The sequence below is a fragment of the Pantherophis guttatus genome, chromosome 4 (assembly GCF_059756535.1).
Source record: "Pantherophis guttatus breed Tessera chromosome 4, ASM5975653v1, whole genome shotgun sequence".
In the NCBI taxonomy this organism is placed as follows: Eukaryota; Metazoa; Chordata; class Lepidosauria; order Squamata; family Colubridae; genus Pantherophis; species Pantherophis guttatus.
Window position 1 is genome coordinate 133858503 of NC_142066.1, and position 22928 is coordinate 133881430.

At 38.7% G+C, this 22928-nt stretch overlaps 1 protein-coding gene across 1 annotated transcript in view; it reads right to left on the reverse strand.

Annotated features, from left to right (window-relative positions):
- MRC1 (mannose receptor C-type 1) overlaps positions 1-22525 on the reverse strand; it is a 61201-nt gene extending 38676 nt beyond the window's left edge. Inside the window, exons 1-7 of the mRNA XM_034401809.2 lie at positions 22279-22525; positions 18637-19038; positions 15836-16009; positions 13071-13232; positions 12541-12654; positions 11749-11895; positions 5614-5796 (exon numbers count right to left, since the gene is read on the reverse strand). Of these exons, the coding sequence (XP_034257700.1) occupies positions 5614-5796; positions 11749-11895; positions 12541-12654; positions 13071-13232; positions 15836-16009; positions 18637-19038; positions 22279-22339 (1243 nt within the window). The 5' untranslated portion in view covers positions 22340-22525. The remainder of the gene's footprint in view (positions 1-5613; positions 5797-11748; positions 11896-12540; positions 12655-13070; positions 13233-15835; positions 16010-18636; positions 19039-22278) is intronic.
- Between the last annotated feature and the right edge of the window lie 403 nt (positions 22526-22928).

A 22928-nucleotide genomic window follows, 5' to 3' on the forward strand; every position in this document is an offset into this window, starting at 1 on the left:
TTCTTCCACCTGGCATATTCCAGATGTGTCAGGATTATGATTCTCAGAACTCCCAGTCATAAGATCAAGTCACCCACAAATGGTCTCAAATATACAGATTTCCCACTAACTCTTTCCTTCCACTTTTGGGTTATATGCAAGGACATCCACAAGGAGATCAAGCATTGTCAATCCCAGTAGGTAGACCAGACCAGGAAATCAACTCCACAGGAAGATAAAAACTAGTCTTATTGAAATAGTCTTGGAAGTCTGATTGTACTGTACCCCCTCTTCCTTCTTTTAATTCACTAAATCAGGGATGTCTCTGGCTGAGGCATTTGCAAATGTTATCTTCTTGTTCTGGATTTTTTTTAAAAAAATACTTCAAATCCTTTTGCCTGCATGACTCCATCAAGATCATCTTCTTTATTCTCAGCAAGCATTGCCCATTATGAACAATGAGACAAATAGTCAGATTAGGCAAAAGTTGTAAGGCTGTGTGAAGACATCACTGCCTCTCCCATTCTGCCAATCAGTTCTCATTCCTGTGGATCAAGTAATCTTTGCTTCACAAGTGGTACATAAGGAATGGTTTCAATGAAACATATCCTCCACTGAACAGCGTTGAAATATGAAGGGATTGCTTTTCAGTAATAATTTTCTAATTGGATGTCTTGTGCAGACATTTTTTATATTAATCAATCATTAAACAAGAGGAGATAACTTTAAAATGTCCTACATAGAAGAGTAGCCAGTATAATCTGACCCTATGCCAGAATATAACAGGTGTTTCCTTTCCACAGGGCTAAAATACTATGAATAAAATGTCATGTATATATGATTGCCTCAGATTTGTACAAAATCCAAAAGAGCAGAGCACATTATACTATTTGGCTTCCTGCTCTTATTGTCATTTTGATTGCTGTCTCATAACAGAGGTACTGCTTTTTGAATTCCTGAAATTTTCACATGGTTTTTCTATTTGCTTTCACGTCCCTGTCCCTACACATCCTATTACCAACAATGGAGATATTATGGTGCAAGAAGCAGAATCCTTCTCCCAAGTGTGGAACATTGTGGTCTATGCAAAATTCTCAACATTCACTTTAACTGAAACGCAGTTTCTAGATTTGAAATGCATAACAAACACTGCACAAAAATATTTTTTTGCAACCCACTATGATCCACCATAGTTATGCTGCTCATATATGGAGAAGTCCCACAGGTTTGATCTCCCTGATGGAGGATAAATATGTCCAATATCTAATCATCCCAAGGAACATACCAGTATGTCTTCCAAATTAAAAGTTCTGCATCATACAAATCTTAATCTGGTATCTTGCATTAACTATGGAACTTCAATATTTGCCTGCTGCTTCTTCTGTATTACTTATTTTGCTCCTACCAGTGAAAAAGCTTCACTGGTTGAGCATTAAATCCCCATTTAACATATATTTAAAAAAATAAAAAAGCTTTGAGCAAAACCAAATAGTCTACTTGCCATGAAATATTTAGACCCATTTAGCAGTGGTTCCTCAAAAAATCTAGGCTAAATTTTTTTTCCGGCCATTTAATATCTGATCCTTTGAGCTCACATACAGGAGTTGAACTTGTGACCTTCTATATCCACAGGATGAGTTATATTAATGAGTAACAATTCCTCCCTTCTAATTTCCCAAAGATCAGTAGGCATTGCTTGCCACACTTTCAAGCAAAGATTTCTAATCATGATGGATGGCTTGGATAATGTGCATGTGTTTAATAAAACCAATAGACTAGTCTAAATATACAACAGATTGACTTGAAAATGCAACAAAAAGCAAAGGTTTATTCAACTACCAGTTGAAAATTCAAACTTTGACTGCTACTTCCTGTTCCTAGAGTTCTCAGTCTAGTATCTCATAGAAAATAAAATCTGTATTTTTTATTCTCCAAGTTCTTCTTCAGTTGGATAAGAACAAGGTGTTTTCAATTCTTCTTTCAAAAGAAAAGAAAACAGTAGTGAAATTCTCAAGAGTGGAAATAATGCTCTTGAACTTATTTGTTCTCCCTCTCCCTCTCCCTCTCCCTCTCCCTCCCTCCCTTTCTCTCTCTTTCCATGTGAATGCAGAGTCTTCCTGATTCTACACAGGTCAATTAAGTCCCAAAGGAAAACTTTTCATGGAACTGGAAAATCCAGGCATGCCCAAATTTTGCAAAATGTTGGGAAGTTATATAACAGAAAACAGTGATACCAGGTCCAGAATTTTTCACCATCTGTAATAATAAAGTTAAACTATCCCAACAAGCGCCCTGAGAATAAGACATATGTAGAAAGATTTCTTTTGCAGGGAAAGAAATTACAAATTAGATTTCCACCCAACTTGACAACATATACTCCCTCAAACCACAATCTCTCCATAGGACTAATGTCATTCCCACATTCATGAACGTGAATCAATGCATCTGTTCTCAAAGATAGGAGGAAGCACACATACAGAAATTTTCAGAAAATCCAGCAAAAGGACTGAATTCACAATTAATTTAATTTAATTAATTCAATTTATATGCCACCCCTTTCCAAAGTCTCAGGGCGGCTCACAATACATTTTAAAAAATTATTATAAAAAACATTTAAAAATTAAAAACATTAAAAACATTAAAAACTCATTCACGTCATTCATGGCCGATCTCACCAGATCACAAGAGCGAGATCAACAGCCCCAGGCCTGCCGGAAAAACCAGGTCTTCACTGCTTTTTGGAAGGCTAATAGGGTGGGGATGGTCCGGACCTCAGGAAGTAACTGGTTCTAGAGAGCTGGGGCAGCCACAGAGAAGGCCTTCCCCATGGGCCCGCCAGCTGGCATTGTTTAGCTGACAGGACCCGGAAGAGACCAACTCTGTGGGATCTTACCAGTCACTGGGAGCTATGTGGCAGAAGGCAGTCTCAAAGATAACCTGGCATTAAGCCATGTAAGGCTTTAAAAGTAATAACCAACACCTTGAATTGTGACCGGAGACCAATAGGGAGCCAGTGCAGCTCGCGGAGAATTGGTGTAATGTGGGTGTACCTAGGTGCACCCACGACAGCTTGCGCGGCTGCGTTCTGCGTTCTGGACCAACTGTAGTCTCCGAACACTTTTCAAGGGTAGCCCCATGTATTGCGTTGCAATAATCTAACTGTGAGGTGGCAAGGGCATGAGTGACTGTGAGGAGAGCCTCCTGATCCAAGTAGGGTCGCTATTGGTGCACCAGGTGAACTTGTGCAAAGGTCCCCCTAGCCACAGCTGTCAGATGTTGCTCTAATCTTAGCTGTGAGTCTAGGAGGACACCCAAATTGCGAGCCCATTCTGAGGGGTACAATTTCTCCCCCCCCCAGAACCAAGGATGGACAATCAACATAGTCTTTAGGAGGCAATACCCACAGCCACTCGGTCTTGTCTGGGTTAAGTCTGAGTCTATTGACTCCCATCCAGACCCTCACAGGAATCAGCACATCACATCCACCGCATCACTGAATTGACGCGGGGTAGAGATATACAGCTGGGTATCATCCGCATATTGCTGATATGTCACCCCGTGTCATCGGATGATCTCACCCAGTGGCTTCATGTAGATGTTAAATAGGAGGGGAGAGAGGACCGAGCCCTGAGGCACCCCGCAAACAAGGGGCCTAGAGGTCGACCTCTGTCCTCCTACCAACACCGACTGTGATCGACCAGAGAGATTGGAGAACCATCATAACACGGTGCGTCCCACTCCCAGCTCCCTTAGTCGTCCCAGAAGGATACCATGGTCAATGGTATCGAAAGCTGCTGAGAGATCAAGTAGCACCAAGATGGAGGAATGACCCCCATCTCGAGCTCGCCAGAGATCATCCATCAGCATGACCAAAGCAGTTTCCGTGTTATATCCAGGCCTGAAGCCAGACTGAAAAGGGTCTAGATAATCCATTTCCTCCAATGACTGCAGGAGCTGAAGTGCTACCACTTTCTTTACAACCTTTACCACAAAGGGTAAGTTGGAGACTGGACAAAAGTTCTTTAACTCTGCTGGATCCAGGGAAGACTTCTTGAGGAGGAGCCTTACAACCGCTTCCTTTAATGGTTGCGGGAAGGCCCCTTCCCTCAAGGATGCGTTAACTAAAGCCTGGAGCCAGCCTTGTGTCACCTCCCTGCTGGCCAAAACCAGCATGGGTCCAACAAACAAGTGGAGGAACTCATCGCTCCTACAGCCTTGTCCACTTCCTCAGGAGTCACCGGCTCAAACTCATCCCACACGATAGGACTAAGACCTGCCCCCATATCTCGGTCAGAATTGCCCAATCAGAGTCCAGGTCCATCCAAATCTGAGCGACTTTATCCAACAGAAACTGCACAAATTCTTCAGCTCTACCCTGCAAGGACTCCTCCACTCCCCCTACATTAAAGAGGGAGCGAGTCACCCTAAATAGGGTGGCTGGGCGCGAATCAGCGGATGCAATAAGTGCGGAAAAATGCGAGCATTTTGCCGCCTGTATCGCCACTAAATAAGTCCTAATAAAGGCTCTTAAGAGTGTTCGGACAGATTCAGAGTTATTGGTCCTCCAGCGTCGCTCTAGACGTCTCTTCTGGCGCTTCATCTCCCGGAGCTCCTCAGTAAACCAGGGAGCTTTCCTGGATCCACCGCCATGGAGAGGTCGCAAAGGGGCAATCCGGTCCAGTGCCTATTCCAGGCAGCCGCCAGGGACTCAGCCAGACTGTGGACAAGGGAGTTAGGTATCTCCCCAAGCTCCTTCTGGAACCCTTCAGGGTCCATTAGGCGCTGGGGCAGAACCACTTAATTGGTTCCGCCTCTCTGCGATGGAGGAGTAGCGTCCTGAAGTCTAACCTCAGCAGGAAATGATCTGACCACGACAAGGGAGAAGCATCTATACCCCTTAATTCCAGATCATATCTCTACTGCCCCGAGAGAAACACCAGGTCAAGTGTGTGTCCCCCCCTATGAGTCGGACCCTGAACTACTTGGGTCAGGTCCATGGTTGTCATGGAAGCCATGAACTCCTGAGCCGCATCTGAGGATTCACCAACTGATGACAAATTGAAGTCCCTCAGTACCATAAGCCTGGGGAACTCCACTGCCAGCCCGGCTACCGCCTCTAGCAGCACAGGCAGGGCTGTTGTAACGCAGCTGGGAGGCAGGTACATCAGCAACAAGCCCAACTGAACCCCTGAGTCCAACCTCAAGAGGAGAGACTCACATCCAACAATCTCAGGGGCAGGGATCCTGCGAGGGCAAAGACTCTTCCGGACAATAGCTGCCACTCCTCCACCCCTTCCCTGGAGTCATGGCTGATGCAATATCTGGAACCCGTCTGGGCACATCTCTGAGAGGGGCAACCCTCCTCCTGGTCCCCTCCAGTTATGCATGCCAGGTCAGCCCCCTCCTCCAGGATTACGTCCCGAACGAGGGGGGCCTTGTTAACAACAGACCTGGCATTAAACAGCAGCAGCCTGAGAATTAGAATTAAAATTCTTAATGGCAATAGGTCTTAATCATTTAGCAAGATGTATGAAACTGGTATTGTCAAAATAAACCACTGCTGTTACTTTCAACTAAACCAACCATGTTTTTAGAAAGGGCTGAACATTCACAGAACCTCATACTGATACTCACTGTACCCAAGCAGAGAAATAATAAAACTGTACTCTTCCACATTATGGATGCTTGCCAGGTCGCCACCTTCCTTTCTACACAGACTAGAAGCATCTTGCCAGGAAGTAGTTTGTCTGCGAATCTTATAACATTGACCCACATAAAATATCCATCCTTCAGGGCAATCAGCCAATATACCAGAATCTGAAAAACATCACATCAACAATTGATTATTGCTTATTAAAGTTCTGCTTAGTTTAGATATTTGTTGAGTGCTTTATTGATTGCATTTATATGGCTGTCCACCTCAACCAGGTGGGCTGGTTGAGGAGGGGCCTTTGGTGCTCTCTGACCAATAAAGACTTCTATTCTATTTTAACGTGCTTCCCTAGATCAGGAAGAGGTAGTTGCATTATTTTCACACTTCCTGCTTCTGATTTTCTTCCATTTAAACTGGCAATTATAAGGAACTCTAACAAAGGCCTCGTTCTTGAAACAACTTTAGCCATAGTGGGATGTATTTCAGTTTCACATATTGTAGTTTGTGAACTTAAATATTGAAATTTTCTCATTACATTAATGTTCAGCCAACCATAGCTAACTATACAAGTTAACTTTATGAAAAAGTTCTTGCATACATGATTTTTACCTTTCTTCATATCTTTTTTTCTTTTGGTGCAGCTGAGCTTGAAAGGGAGAAACTGTCAACATTCATTCTGATTTGCAAACTGCTGTAGCAACCTTGTTTCATTTAAAATCAGGTTTTTAAAAATGCTATAAATATTTCTTAAAATATTAAAATGTAGCATCCTTTGACTTATGTCTAATAATTTATCATTAATAAGTACAGATTCTAAAAATAAAGCACTCAGTATATTACAAGTATGTATGTTTGTGCATATATATACACACAGACACACATAAACAGACAGAAACAGAGGGCATATCCATACTGCATTTTAAACTACTTTGGTCTTATATTCATGATTACCTGGTACTGAAATGGCTTTTAAAAATCCTGTCTGGAGTAGAAGACTTTGCTTACATTATATTCAGACCAGAGACGCTACCACATCAACTCATTGGACATCTTATTATCTTAGAATAGCAAATTCAATGACTTTTCTTCCTATGGAAGGTCTTACTGACCATATATACCTTTACTTATTTTATACATTTACAAAATTAAATTGAGGGTAGATACACAAACTGAAAAAAAAGTCAAAATGCATATGCATACAGGCTTTAAAATATAGCTCACTAAGTCCTCGTTTATTAACAATAATTGGGACTAACAACTCCATCACTAAGTGGTGCAATCATTAAATGAAACATCATGTGATCATGCCAATTTATGATGTCAGTTCCAGCTGCAGTTGTTAAGCGAGTCACTGCATATTATTATGTGTATCATCACATGACTGACTTTGACTTCCTGCCAACTTTCCCATTGACTTTACTTATTGACAACTCACAGAAGATAAATCTTCAAATTAGAATCACATGACTGCAGAATAGCAATAGCTATAGCACTTAGACTCATATACCACTTATCAGTGCTTTACAGCCATCTCTAAGCAGTTTACAGAGTCAGTATATTGCCCCCAACAGTCTGGGTCCTCATTTTACTGACCTCGAAAGGATGGGAAGCTGAGTCAACCTTGAACCCCGTGAGAATCGAACTACCGAACTGCTGGCAGCCGGCAGTCAGCAGAAGTAGCCTGCAGTACTGCATTCTAACCACTGCGCCACCATGGCTCTTTACAAAAGAATGCTGTGATCATCATAAATATGCAATCATAATTTGGGCATTTGGAGCCAAGTGCCCAAATTATGATCATGTGACTATAGAACCACTGCGACAGCTGCAACTTCAAGGACCAGTCATACATTACCTTTTTTTAATGTCACTATAACTGAAGGAGATGAACAGGCTGAGCCCAAAGGAGGGGGTCAAACACATCATCAGTCTTGAGTCCTTTCATGTCCACAAGAGATCTAAGTCCGGTCCAGCTTGGATTCCAATGACTCTTATCTACCATCTATTTGCCTTGATTATTAATAGTTCAAATTCTTGTAAAGAGCATAAGCTTGCAATACATCTGTATATTCTTTCAAATGCCTAGACTTCCTGATTTTCCTGTGCTTGACAATAACTTTGAATGGTGGCTGAACAAGTGGTTGGTAAGAGACTATTACTTGTAAACATTATTACTGCCCTGATGGACTCTAATGTCTTCCAAAGCTGTTTTTAGCATTAATGCTAAAGTGACACAGCACCTGTAATATCAGCCTTCGAAGTAGAAGGTTTCTAATTACAAAACCAAGAGAAATGTATGCAAATCTTAAATTATTTATAAAACAATTATACAATGATATTTAGTTATTTTTATTTATCTGGGCTATTCTGTGCTAATAAATTATTATTTATTTCTCTGGGTATGAGAATATATCTCCAGCATTGCATTGTTTCATGGATTTTTGAGTGATTAGAAAAAAACATGAACTTGTATAACATTTGACTTTTTTAAAAAGAAAATCCATGGAAAAATAAGAAGCTCAGTGGGAAAATATATTGTTTTTTAAAATTATGCAGTATTTTGAAGCAATAACTTTCCTTTTACAAGGCAAGTGTTAGAACTAATGTGTTATTATGGCATTATTGATAATCACTGAACACTTTATAGAAGGGAATTATAATTAGCTCACCTTAGGGGCTGTTTGTGCCTTTGCAAAGTAGTTTGTGAACTGCTGAGGCTCACCAGTAACAAAGCAGTCAATCAAAGAAAACAGACACTTGAGGTGACAATAGGGAGGAAAGTTTCTTTAAAATGGAAGCAGAAATATAGACACAAATTTTGCATTTGTAATGAGAGCAGGTAAATACAGAGCAATGGCTTTCATTTTTACCTTCCAAAAATGGTTGTGGGCCGGTTCAGGCAATGCAGATAAGCCCAGAGAAAAAGCAAACTATTAATATGTTTAGGAAACACCTGGATCTGTTTTCAGGAAATACCAAGGAGAAATTAGAGGAAAGTATACCAACAAATTGGCATGATGCATTGGGATAATTAACAAATACGTTTTTCCGAACAAACTGTATTTTTCCTGATCACTAGATCTGGTCTTCCTTTTCAAGCTGGAAACCTTCTCTTCACCAAATACCTGCTAGTTGACAGGAAATTTCCATGCCTCAGGATGGGACAAGTAAGACCTATGAGTTCCTGGCCTCCATGAGCGTCTTTAGGTAATCTCAGCTTCAACCACATAATTGGACAGACAATGACCTCATTTTTGCATCAGAATAGTTGCCTTGTGATCTGGTTAGGGAGGCCATTTCTATCGCTCTTTTGCCAGAATCATAGCTGTCCTGGTCCGGAGAAGTTTGTCAGCTACCAGCAACCTCTATAAGACAAGTTCTATTCACCTCAACTACCATTGGCATCTGATGGATTGTTCTCAACTATTCAGAAACCAAAAGAAGTTTTCCAACAATCTGGCAGACAAATCTATCAAGAACCTGGTTGTCCAGGTTCTTGATAGGCAATGTGAGGCAATCCAGACTGTTTACACAATTATTCTCAAATGTCCTTTCTCTGATGGTCACTCCTAGTTTGCTCCTTGGTTTACTGAGGATCTGTAAATGAAGGGGAAGAAGCAATGCATAGAGCATTGATGGAGGAAGACAAAAATAAAATCTGACCAAGTCTGGGTATAGGCTAAATTTGGTCCTGCACTATGGTAATAAGACCAGCAATGCTTCTTTTGTTAGTATTTGTCTGGTAATAGGGGGGCGGTCTACAACAGTCCCTATGAGCAAAAGCAGCAAATATCTTAATTCCCCTTTCCCTGGATGCATCCACTGTAATCAGGAGTCAGGAAATAGGCTGGGATTTTTTAAAAAATCCTGCCAATGGAAAAATAGAATGGCCACAAATTCACTGCAGAATTGTTGTTATTGTTTTCATTTTAAACTGATTTAAAATAAATTGCAAAAAAAAGTCAGAAGTAAATAATCTCTACCCTTGAAGGCAACTGTTTTCTGAATTGGTGCAATGTCTTCTTTTGAAAATGCTCTAGGGCAAAGTGATGTATACAGGAAACCTGGGCTTCCAGAGGCAAGAAATAGGATACAGAAAGTTAACAGAGTCAATAAAGGGATACAGATAGTTAATAATGAGGTACAGAAGGATGGAAGAAAAAAGAAACAAAAAGATTGTCTGTAGAATCAGGATGGGCAAGCTTTAAGGAACTGTCCGGATGTTTTTCTACAGATAGTGAAGAATTTGACTTCCTGTTGTCTAATTGTGCAATTGCAAAATACTTCCCTTGGCACCCTGAATTATTATGGTGAAGAAACAAAGAAAGCTTGAAGGAACAGTGATATTTTCACTTCATTTTCATGTTCGGTCTAATGCTAAGATTAGACATTTGTGGGGTCATATTTTTTTTAATCTAAATGGATGTCTTTAACTTCACACATGGCTTGGTAGATTTTACGGTTCCAGGAAAAAAATAATAAAGCAAAAAGAGCCTGTGTGATGCGAAGGTTAAGGGGAAAGGCTGGCATCAGAGGCATCCACCTTCAGCCATGGAAGCTCCTTCAGTGACTAAAGAGCCAGCCAGGGTCTCTCAGTCCAACCTCTTACACAAGATTGGGAAGTAGGAAATAGGAGAAAATAATTATTTCTATACCATCCTGAACTTCTGAAGATATCTTGAGATATAAATCCAGTGATGGGATTCAGCTGGTTTGAGCCAGTTTGGGCAAACCGGCTGGCAGGCCCCACCCCAGCCCACCCCACCACTACATATTGGCCTCACACGCCTTGGCTGGTGCCTTAGAGTCACACCACGGCATAGTTACAGTTGCTCTTTGCATCCCTTGCCTCGACCATGTGGCCACTCTCGTCTTATTGGCTAGTATCAAGGGGAAGATGACTTTGAAAAAGCTTCCTCTCTCACATAACATGCAAGACAAGGCAAGGAGTGGCTGGAAGGGGAGGGGTGAGGAGAGGCCAGACAAGATGCCCCTTGAAGCCCACCCAGTCACATGACCACCCAGTCACGCCCAGTCACATGACCACCAAGCCATGACCACTAAGCCAGACCCACCAAGCCATGATCACAAAACTGGTAGTTAAAAAATTTGAATCCCACCACTATATAAATCTGATGAGAAAATAATGGAAAAAATCAATAGCATACACCTAAATTATGCCTACCAAAGTTTTATATAGGAATTTATTGAAACATTCCTATCGTTGATTAACACTGATGGTGTTTACTAGTTTGGGTAGTCAAATGTCTGTAAAAATAGAACCAAGCTCAGAGAGCACCAAGGACTTCCCCAATCCTCATCAATTGTTATTACTGGAAGTTAGAGGCTTCTGAACATGATATAGTTGATTATATATTTCTGAGTCAATATTAGTTCCTAAAGCTAGACTTTCACAGGACTAGAAAATTTAAAGGGTTCCCTTGGTATGAACTTTATGACTGGACTCACAAGTACATTTTAAGAAAACTTAGAACACTATCTTTTCTAAGAACACTATGAGCTGTGGTGGCACAGTGGTTAGAATACAGCAAGCTACCTCTGCTGACTGCTGGTTGCAGTTCAGCAGTTCAAATCTCACCGGCTCAAGTTTGACTCAACCTTCCATCCTTCCAAGGTGGGTAAAATGAAGACCCAGATTATTGGGGGCAATATGCTGACCAGTGGTGGGCTGCAACCAGTATAACAACTGGTTCTGTGGGCATGCGCTGCGCACGCGCCTAACACACTTGCGCACAAAGTTCAAAATACAGCAATTTGAAGCTCAGCTGCTTACCTTCTAAGGCAGCCCCGGTAAGTAGAACAGCGGAGGCACAGAAATCAGCTCTGCCATGCGAATCAACTGAGCCAGAAAGAAGAAAATATAGGACAGGATAGTGCAGGGGCGGGTAGGCGGGGCCACCCGATCGTTGGAACTACTGGTTCGCCCTCACTGGTCTGAACTGGCAGCAGCCCACCACTGATGCTGACTCTGTAAACTGCTAGAGAGGGCTGTAAAGCACTGTGAAGCAGTATACAAGTCTAAATGCTATTGCTATTTTCCATCAGCGCAACACCAATTTTGTCAGTTTATCTCCACATTGCATTTACTAACCTACCTGAAGGAATAATGAAGTTGTTCAGAGTGGCATTTCCTTTCTTACAAATGTAACCAAGTTTTTTAACACATTCCAGGTTTTCCCACTTGGCTGCTTTACCAGGATTTAATACTCCACAGATCTTCCCAGGCTCTGGGGAAGGGCTTCCTTCAGGAAACAAAGTAGAAGGCAAAAAAGGGTATTATTAGCTTCTTACATCATTTTGTAAAACTTTGTTGAACCTAATGGAGATGTGGATATGGACAAGACTGTGCAATGTGTTCAAAAGATCTTTATAATATGCAAGAATACAAAGACTGGGCTCACACCTGCACAGCAGCCTGATAATATAGTGTCCCTTCTACTATCTTTTAGTACTTTCCTCCCTAAATTGTGTGTGTTGGAAACACAAAGTACAGACAATGGCATTCCACACTGTGCACATTTGAACTGATCCCTGGTCCCAATCCCTGGTCCATGTACTGTCACTGGTCTGTGGCATGCCAGAAATCCATACAGGCCATACAAACAAGTGAAGCCCCATTCAAGGGATGCAGGCAACCACGCCCACTCCAGTCCGGAGAAAAACCTCTCTGTGGAACCGGTCCCTGGTGCCCAAAAGCTTGGGGGCCACTGAATTAAAGCATTCAGAAGGAGTAGGTGGAAGGGAGAAATATACCAACTGCTGAAGAAACCATTTAATTTCTTTTATCCATATAAAATAGGAAAAATTAGGTGACATAAGGTTTTAACGCAAAAACAAATTAAAGTAAATTTTTAAAATGTGTATGTTAACATAAAAGAGAAAACTACCTGGTGCCCAATTTAGATATCTGAAAGGATAGCCACCACTCCATTGCCAGCCACTGTTGAAATCCAAACTGTTAAGACCAAACCAGAGTGCAGTATTCAAAGTAGAAGTTAACCCTGAAAAAGGATCAACATTTAGCAATGCATCTGTTTCAGGAATATACACTGAGTAGCATGCAGCAACAATTACAACAATTATTGGGAGACATGAAGCATACAGTTAGTTGCTTCTCATATTTCTGCAACCACAATGCTACATCCTAAATTGTTTATTGTAGAAGAATACTAACAGAGCCACCTACCCTGCCAAGTCAGTTCATATTCACAGTTCATGGTGGAGCCACTTCTGAGCAATTGTGAGTCCTGATTTTCCAAATAACAGGGAAGATAACAATAGACAGATAATAACCCCGGACATACTAATACTTGCCATAGGCAGGATTGGGAATAAAATGTTAGGGCCTCCTCTTTATTTTAACTCTGATTGTACTGTATGAAATGCTACAAATATTAATGGACTTTAAATTATTTACCTGTCAGGTACATTTGTTCATGTACCTCTGTGATACCCAACAAATTGGCACCTTGTTGTTGGCAACTTTTACTAGCTTGGAACCAGGTTAGGGCAGCGTCTGAATTTATTTGATACTGGACACTTGTCATAGGGTCTGTAATCCAATAGGTTTCTGCATCAGCTGTTAAAAGAAAGATGTATCCATATTTCCCATGGTTTTAAAACAATAAAACAATATCATACTAATCTTGCTTTCATAATTCAGTACTGTGAGGATTCTTCCTATATTTAAAATAAAATTTGGTCAAGCAGCCGAAAGAAAGCTTAAGACTTGAATAGGCAAAGAATAGATGTCTAAGTAATAGTTTATACAGAGAAAAGAGGCAATTTTGCACTAATGTCTGAAACTGATACATTCCAGATGTGTGAATGCCTATCACTCCAGGCTTCCCCACACCATCTTTCTATTGATGTATTAGACTATGAATTCCATGATTTATTTACTAATTTGTGCCTTTGAGTCAACCTTGTCTCAGGTCTATGTAGTAGGAATGTTAACACATCTGAAGGTCATCAGAATTCTGAAAGGCTGCACTAACCATAAGTAGGTGCCACTGAATTACAGTCAATTTATGATAACTCCTTGAACAAATGGTTACGCTGTATGTATGTCGGTAAGTAGGTAGGTATATATGTATGTATGTATGTATTTAATAGCAGCCTTTTCTCCATCTAGGTCTAGAGCCTAATTTCATTAGAACATACCACATTAAACAACATTAATTAGATGGCGTAACAAGTTGTGATTAAGTCATAAATCATTTATTTTTACTTTAATTGAGCATAATATGTGAATGTGTTCACAGCAGCTACAGATGAACAAATCATCCCTTAGTTTCATAAACGAATCATAGAACCACGGATTCTGAGTTTTTCTGCTACAGGGCACTCGTCATAGGGACTAGGATCAAGTAATTAGAAAGACGAAAGCTGAATGATTAGAGATTCCCAGTCATCCAGGTCATGGTTCTCTCATGAGCTTCTTATCCAAGAAGCTTCTGAAAAACAGAAAAAGAACTGAAGAAGCTTTACAGAAAAAACAAAGTCCAGTTGACTTTTGAAAAAGAACCTTTGGGAGAAGAACCTTTGGTTGCTAATTCACTAACTGCTTAATATAAAAGTGGTCTGCAGAACAGTATCTCCATTATACCAATATTAACCCCAAAAAAAGAGGCAGAAATGAAATGCTTTGAAATGAAAGTTCTTCAATTATAAAATTCAGGAAGGAGATCAGAGTTATCTGTCATGCTTCCTGTAAGCTAGACAATTTTGCAAGAACATACAGAAGACAATGTGCAAAACAAATGTGTCAAAAGGTCAGGATGCAGTTCCACTTTTTCCTGAATTAGCCTTCACGATCTAAACAATGCTATGGTTTTTACTTTTCATACACCCAAATACATACTAGAAATGAGTTATATAATAACAATATAATATGCTTACAAAATATGCTCTGTTCTTAATTGATGGTTTACAATGTATGGTTTAATCATATTGCATATTAATTGCATACATTAACTACATTGACTCCATAATACTTTTTGAATTATTGCAACATACTTAATGTGGCCTTGATCTTCAATATATCAAGGAGTATCAACTGGTCCACAATGCAATAAAATGAAAAATTATGTCTGTATAACTCTACTCGGTGAACTGAAGTAGCTCACTAACTAACTCCAAGATGTTGGAGTTGGTTATCAGCTATAAAATCCTATATTGTTCTTTGCCTCTCATTCTCTCATTTCTCTCCCTCCCTCCCTCCCTCCCTCCTTCCCTGTCTCTCTCTCTCTCTTTCTCTAAGTCCCCTGAAAACCTTTTTTGGTAAGGTTTTAGAAGTGGTTTGTCATTGCCCTCAATGTCCAATGTCGCCCAACAGCTTTCCTGCTTTCTAGCGTCATGCCTTAGCTACTACACTAAACTAGTTCCCGCCACCATACATTGCATAGGAGAGGGCTGTTTGCAAAACTTTCTGCTCCCAAATGCATTTGACAGTCCCACAGGTCAAACAAAATGAACACAAACCTGGTTCCCTTAGTGAAGTGATGTCACCTTATGGATCTTAGAAGTGTGCCTTCTTGGTAGCACCTCCTATCTGGTTCATCCATCTTCACTATTGGCCCCAACCCTTTCAGAAAGACAATCAAGACCTAGCATTTTCCCCAGGGCTCATACTCTGGATGAGTAGACTTTCCAATTATCTGAGCTATATGCTATAACCGTGATAGCGAACCTATGGCATGCATGCCACAGGGGGCACGCAGGGCCCTCTCTGTGGGTACGCAAGCCGTCATCCCAGTTCAGCTCTGCAGCACATACACGTGCACCTCCCACTGGCCAGCTGGTCGTTGGGTCTCTGTCACACATGCACGGGGAATGGGGGGGCGATGCGCATGCATGGGGGACATGCACATTGAATTTTGGGGGTTTGGGCCTGCGCACGCACACTTTGGGCACTCAGTCTGGAAAAGGTTAGCCATCACTGTTCTATAATGAATTCTGACCACTCTTTACTGCTTTAGTTGCTATTTAATGGCACATATTGTTTTCTATATGTTTGGTGTTTGATTATTTTTATATACTACCCAGAGATAATCTGTTTGTATTCTCTCACTAAACAAACAAATATTAGTCTTTAGAAAGCAAGTATTTCCTCTATACAACAGTGTTATATAGTACCATAATAACATTTCATAATCCAAACTTCTCTTGAAAAATCCTTACAATTCACAGGACAGAATCCATATTTCATGTCTTTGTTATAATCTCTTGTAGTTGAACACCACAGCAAACCATCAGTCCTTCCTTCAATTGTACATTCTGCATACCACTTGGTAGCGTACTGGAAAGGGAATACACAAGGAGCCCCATTGCTGTTGCCTTTTAAGGTAAATAAGTCTGGAATGAAGGGGAGAAGAAATAATTAAATAGTTTACTTTTTTTTTTTGTAAGAAATGTTCATTCCTAGAAAGAAGAAAAAGGAAAGTTCTCCTGCCAAAGCTAATGGTGCAGTGTCCAAAGTGAACACTGTGAAATCTTCAGTATACCTCTACTTTTCTGGATACATGATCGTGTAAACAAATGGAAGTTGGCAAGAGCAGTGTGATACAGGTTTTTTGGATCTGCATGACATTGTGAAGGGCTCCACTATTTGGTATAGAGAGCCAGTTCTGTGTAGTGGTTTAGGCAGCAGGCTAGAAACCAGGGCAGTGTAAATTCCATCTGGAACGAGCTCCCCCCAGAGATACAGAAGATCCCAGACCTGCGCACGTTTCGCCGTGCTCTCAAAACTTTTCTATTTCAGCAAGCTGGCCTGGCCTAACTCCCATTTTTTAAATTTTTTAAATTTTTTAATTTGTGATTTTATAAATTGGGTGTTTTAATCTGTGTTTCGGCCGAAATATTTAATAATTTTAAGGGATTTTTTAATATTTGTATTATCTGTATTTTATCTTGGCTGTTCACAGCCCTGAGTCCTTCGGGAGTAGGGCGGTATAGAAATTTGATTAATAAATAAATAAATAAATAAATAAATAAATAAATAAATAAATAAATAAATAAATAAATAAATAAATTCTAGTTTAGTCTTAGGCACAAAGTCAGCTGGAGAGCTGGGGCCAGTCACTCTCTCTCAACCCTAGAAAGCAGACAATAAAATATTGCCAAGAAAACTGCAGGGACATGTACAGGCAGTTGCCAGGAATCAGTACTGACACAAAGACACATGCCACATACATGGACATGCAGCACACATATGCACAAAAGAATTTGGCATGCATGGAATTGCCAAATTTCAGGATGATTGTATAATAGATCTCTCAGCATTACTCCACTGTTTTCTGCCTATTTACCTTACAACTGCTTTCTACTTTACCAATTTCTTTTTCATGAAATTGAAAAGAAAAGATTGAACATTAAATGTATAAGATATTTTGATGGAACATTGAGGGGTATTATTCAATTTTAATTTTGCGTATTCATGTTTAATTTTAACATGAATAAAGAAATGAGGAATCAGAAGCCCTGAACAAATATCTTTGGTTGGGTGCAAATAGATGTGCATAACAGAGGATTTGATTATTTAGTATCTTATTTAGAATCTGAATCAAATAAAAAAAGAGTTCAAGACTTCTGTTGCTTTAGTATTAAATATTTACTACTATAATAGAGGCATATATGCTAAAATGATCAATGAAAATATAACAATTCAAGGTTATATTGCAAGATTATATTGCAAGGTTTAATCTTTAATAAAACAAAGATGAAATATTTTGAGACTATTTCATTTGAAAGGCCAGAAATATTTTTACCATCTAGTAAGTAGTATAATTTGAAAGGAACTACAAAAACAGAGTGGAATATTGGAGATTTGAAAAGCTTACATCACAAAATTCAGAATATTTGTTGTATGTGTGTGTGTGTGTGCGCACGCAAAACATCTTACAGAAATATGATTCAGAAACTGAACAATTCAAAGACTGCACAATTAAACAGATGCATAATTAAATAGGACAATTTATAAGCAAGAATGGGAATATCAATGGGGGAATGTTGTATTTATGTCAATATTACATTCAAATAAATTTGAAGGCATTTGAAGGCATTTTTTTCTCTTTGGAATATTGCTCCATAGTTGATTGCCAAATGTATAATATATATATAGAAAGGGAGTGTTGGAAATATAGCAATTAGTTTTGAATAATTATTTTTCATTTACGGTAGCAATGCCAGAAAGCCAGGCAGTTCTGCAATAAGATTCATTTTAGGATGAAACAATTTTTAAATACTGACTTTTTTTCCCTATCAATTGGGTTTTTTTCCCTGTAAGATCAGATCTCATATTCCTATGAAGTATATTGAGCTGACTTTATATCAACGCATCACTGAGATACACTATGCTTTTCCATAAAAGTTACATCTCATCTTTTCAATGAAGGTCTGTCAAAGTAAGTTTGAGATATACAGCAATCTTACATATAATTTTGAACTAACTTTAATTTGGAAGTTCTTTAAGTAAAATTCTGCCTTGTCACATCCCATATTTGTGTTTCTTTCAACATGAAGTTTTGTCCAATTGGCTAATATATTGATGGATTGCTTCATATTAGTTAAAAATAATACATTCATTCTAATTATTTTGCCAGTTAATTCTTATTATCTTGGCTATTTTTGTCAACTTCTAATGTGGTTTTAATATTAGTTCTTTAAGAGTTCAAAAGGTGCTGAATGTAATCCTAATCTAATGTGACTTTTAAGAATAACTGTGGATTTCTTTTTAATGTGTTGTAATTTTTAACTGAGTTTTAATATTTTGTATATGTTAATGTTTTTATTTTTCCTCTTTTAGAAAAAATAAATAAATAAATAAACAAACAAACAAATAAATAAATAAATAAATAATAAGCAAATAAATAAATGGATTTTTTGCGCCAACATCTCAACTTTTTTTTTTAATTATTATTATTACATTCTGTGGACATCACTGGATGCAAGAAGGAGACAGCAAGCAAGCATGACCAGTTTACCTTCATAGCCCCGGGAGCATAAATCATCTTTAGTTCCATGGACTTTCCATCTACTCCATGAGCCTGATCCACGGTAGAGCATAATTCTTTTTTCATTTTTGTTGCCGTAGTTGAAATGCAGGCTTGCATTTTGGATAGCAAAAAGGGTGTCATTTTTGCACTCCCATTTCTGAAGGCTACTTGTTGAGTCGCATGGGTACAACTCAACTGGTGTCCAGTCAATTTTTGAAGATACTCCCAAACATAATTTCTTGGAAACACTCATCAACTGGTATCTGGAAATCCACTTGAATTTTTGTGCCTCAGTTTCATAACTACAAGCAGCCGTTGTGACATAGGTGGCAGCCTGAACATATACACAGACCTTATGGTCTTCATTATATATTAGAAATGTGCTTGTATCTATAGATATAAAAATAAGTTAAAGGTAAGTAAAGCAAGCATTGGCCATAGAACTGGTTAAAAAGAACTAGTCTTGCATATCACTGAATTAAACATATGTCTTCCAGATTAGAAGACTGAATATACAACTCCTAAATAGATAACTTCTAAAAGGGAGTTAAGACATACTGAATTTGAGCACGCTAAACTTTCATAGGATTGACAGATTTAAATAAAATGAAACAGTATAATCACTATTAAGAGCTAAATTTCTGGTCACAGTTTTGCAAATTGTAATAAACTATAATCTCTTTTGGTGAAATTATACTACCTATCTGTTTTCCTACAGACTGTAGTATACAAATGTGCTATTCCTACCTGGAAATTTGAAATACTATTGTATTTAACTTTACTCCTTGAACTCCAAAAATATGGATAACTACTAGATGGCTGCAAGAGGTTTTGGTTTGCTCTGATGGTCTTTTGGAATTTTATTGTCAGATAAAGCAAAGCCAGTTTTTATTGTTTATGTTTATCATGTAAGTAATTTCTAAATCAATTGCACTTCATTTTACTTTATACTTTCTTCCTGAGAGGCAATAGATAGATTTTCTGCAGAATTATGACTTAAAAAATCTTCTGTTTCAGTAAAAGGTTGGCCTAGACTTATCTCATCCATAAACCAATTTCCGCCTGTTGTTGTGTTTGGCTTAAGCCATTAGGAAACAGAATACAGCTGATGAGAACGAACTCTTGCTGTTTGACAGTTGGTCTTTCTCACTGACAATACCAGGAAACATATAATTATCACCAATAGTGATAAAGCTTACTATTGCATTGTTCTAGCAATACTCAAAATAATTAAACAAGCTAATACTGTATATTTTTATTTATTTATTTATTTATTTTAATTTGATTTATATGCCGCCCTTCTCCGGAGACTCAGGGCGGCTTACAGTGCGTTAAGCAATAGCCTTCATACTTTTGTATATTTATACAAAGTCAGCTTATTGCCCCCACAAACCGGCTCTTCATTTTACCTACCTTAGAAAGGATGGAAGGTTGAGTCAACCTTGAGCCTGGTGAGATTCGAACTTACAGTAATTGCAGACAGCTGGTGTTAATCACAATGCTATCAGTCTGCTGAGCCACCAGGCCCTGGTATATGCAGTGCTTGCAGAATGTCCTGTTTTATGGAAATATCTAGATTTTTTTTTAAATGTTTCCAGTTTTATAGATCATTCTTCTGTACTGGTCCATGACCATAGTAAATATTGTTTTGAAAATAAGAGGAGGGGAGAATTTCACAAACTTCCAGAAGAAAGGTAGGATGCAATGGGGATAATTGTGGTAATAACCCAGGCAGTGGAATGATTATTATTATGGTAATGCATGTATGAAAGGGATGCTTCAAAATGCATAAGGATATCTTCTCAGAATGTCTTGTAAGCAGCGTATCTTTTTTTTCAGGCTTGGGCACGTGTCTGAAGAAAAACCATAGCTACTTTAAAGAAGTCCTGTGCTTAAATTCTCACTCAGGCACAATCTGAAGTATCTCTTCCAACTAATTAAAATGTATATAATAATAAGAATAACCATAAGCCAAACATTATATACAGAACCAGCAGACAGTGGAAAAACTATCCCCAAGAAAAAGTTATAGAACAGCTGTGAAAATAGGTCCTCCCTTCCTTTCCCTAGCAATAGGAAAGCTAAAGATTGTCTTCAAGGTTATGCTATACCCCCCCCCCCCCGCAAAAAAAAGAGTGTTTGGTGTTCAAACCAATCTTGAGATCCACAGCTATCCACACAACAAAATAGAACATAACCATCTCAACTTTGGGAAATGCATGAGTTCTGCATAAGGAACCAGATTTCTGCGTAGAAGATACCAGTTGAGATTCTGGGCAGAAGATTTGACAGAGAACATGATATCAAGGTAAGCAATATAATTATTTTGATTCCTCCTTCTACTGATTGCAGCAGTTTTGCATATCAGGAATAATCAAGGCTTCCTTTGGAAACAAGGATGAATACACAGGCTCATACTTCTGTATTTAATGAAAGTGGTTTTCTTTTCAATAAAACCTTAAAAGAATATACAAGTAATCCCTGACTTAAAACCACCATTGAGCCTAAAATATCTGTTGCTAGGTGAAACATTTGTTAAGTTAGTTTTGCCCCATTTTATAACTTTTCTTGCCACTGTTGTTAAGTGAATCACTGCTGTTATTAAATTACTAACATGGTTGTTAAGTGAATCTGGTTTCCCCATTGACTTCGCTTGTAAGAAGGTCACAAAATGTGATCACATGACCCTAGGACACTTCAACCGTCATATATACGAGTCAGTTGCCAAGCATCTGAATTTTGATCATGTGACCATGGGGATGCTGCAAATGTCATAAATGTGAAAAATGGTTATAAGTCACTTTTTTTTGTGTCGTTGTAATCTTGAACAGTCACTAAATGAACTGTTGTAAATCAAGGACTACCTGTAGTACAATCTCAACTCTTTAATTATGATTTTATGGAGGTGAAAGAAAAAGCAAAATGCTTTTCAGACATTTAGCTAATGCATTAAACAAAATATAAGGTATCTTTGCATTACTCCAATTGTGAAAATTCTGAAAGTTTTTCTTTACAATCATGTACAAAGTAGTCATTTAAATAATGATCATAAATCAGTATCTTCCAATGAGTTCAAATGAGATTGCCCGAAAAGAAGTAGGCTCAAAGTTGTAGTTTTAATATAGTAATCAGGAGCTAATTTTATATAAAAGAACTATTTTTGCTTTTAGAGTTAGAAACACTGAAGTTATCATACTGCTGCTTTAAAAACTTACTGAACCCATGTAAAACTGCATCTTAACAGAATGGCTAACTAGAAATAAATATACATTTTTTTCTTGATACAAATCCATATTTCATGCCATATGAATTTATTCTGGGTTTATTACAATAGCCACCCACTCTGCAATCTTCAATGATTGTATTAGAGATGGTGAATGGTTGTTTGGATTTTTAAAAATTTTATTTAATATTCAGACAGCCAAAGAAAGATTTGGCAAATGACAGCCCTGTGCAATAGAAACCTCACCTATGCTATTTAATTAGACCCATCTTCCCAGCCTATTATTACCATTAGGGTTAAATCATTGCGCTAAATATCAATATGAAATATATATTCTCGCATGGGAGGAATGCTATGCTATTTCATATGAACCCCCCATTCATGGCAAAGATCTGAGAGCCACTTACCCACAAGTGAAACAGCGCTGTGAAGAGCAGAAAGGAAAAAGAGAAGACAAGAGATCAACATTGCTAGCCAGTTTCCACTCTCTTTCTTTCTACCAAGAAATCATATCATGGGCTCCTTTTGTAGCACATCTTATTAAATCCAGCCAAGAGAAGAGATGGGCTCATTTCTGAGAACTGATAGTTCCGTGGGTACATTCTGGAGCTCAAATGATAAGGAAATGTGCTTCCGCATGGACCATTTTGGAATAACAGGAATTTGCCATTCAAACTTTGCTTCCGTAAGCTAATTTCACTGTTGAAGGGGGTGGGGGAGAGGACGGTCTGCTTCCATAGAATTACAGGTGATAAAGCAATGATTGTTCAGCATTTTTTTCACCTCTGAGATTCTAAAATCAAGATGGAGGCTAGGAAGAGAGAAATCACCATTTGCAGGAAAGAGATGGGTTAGAATGCACTGCTGCTGCCAAGAAATGTATTTCAGATTTTAAAAAAGAAAAAGGGCTGTTTTCGCTCTTTAGTGAGGGGGGAAAAAGTCTGAAATGCTAAGTATGTAGAAATTAATGTAGGCCTACTTTTCTAGATGAAGGCTGCAAGTTTTTATAAATCCATCTGGTGTAAATCTTAATAAAGTGTTTAAATCTAGCTAGTGT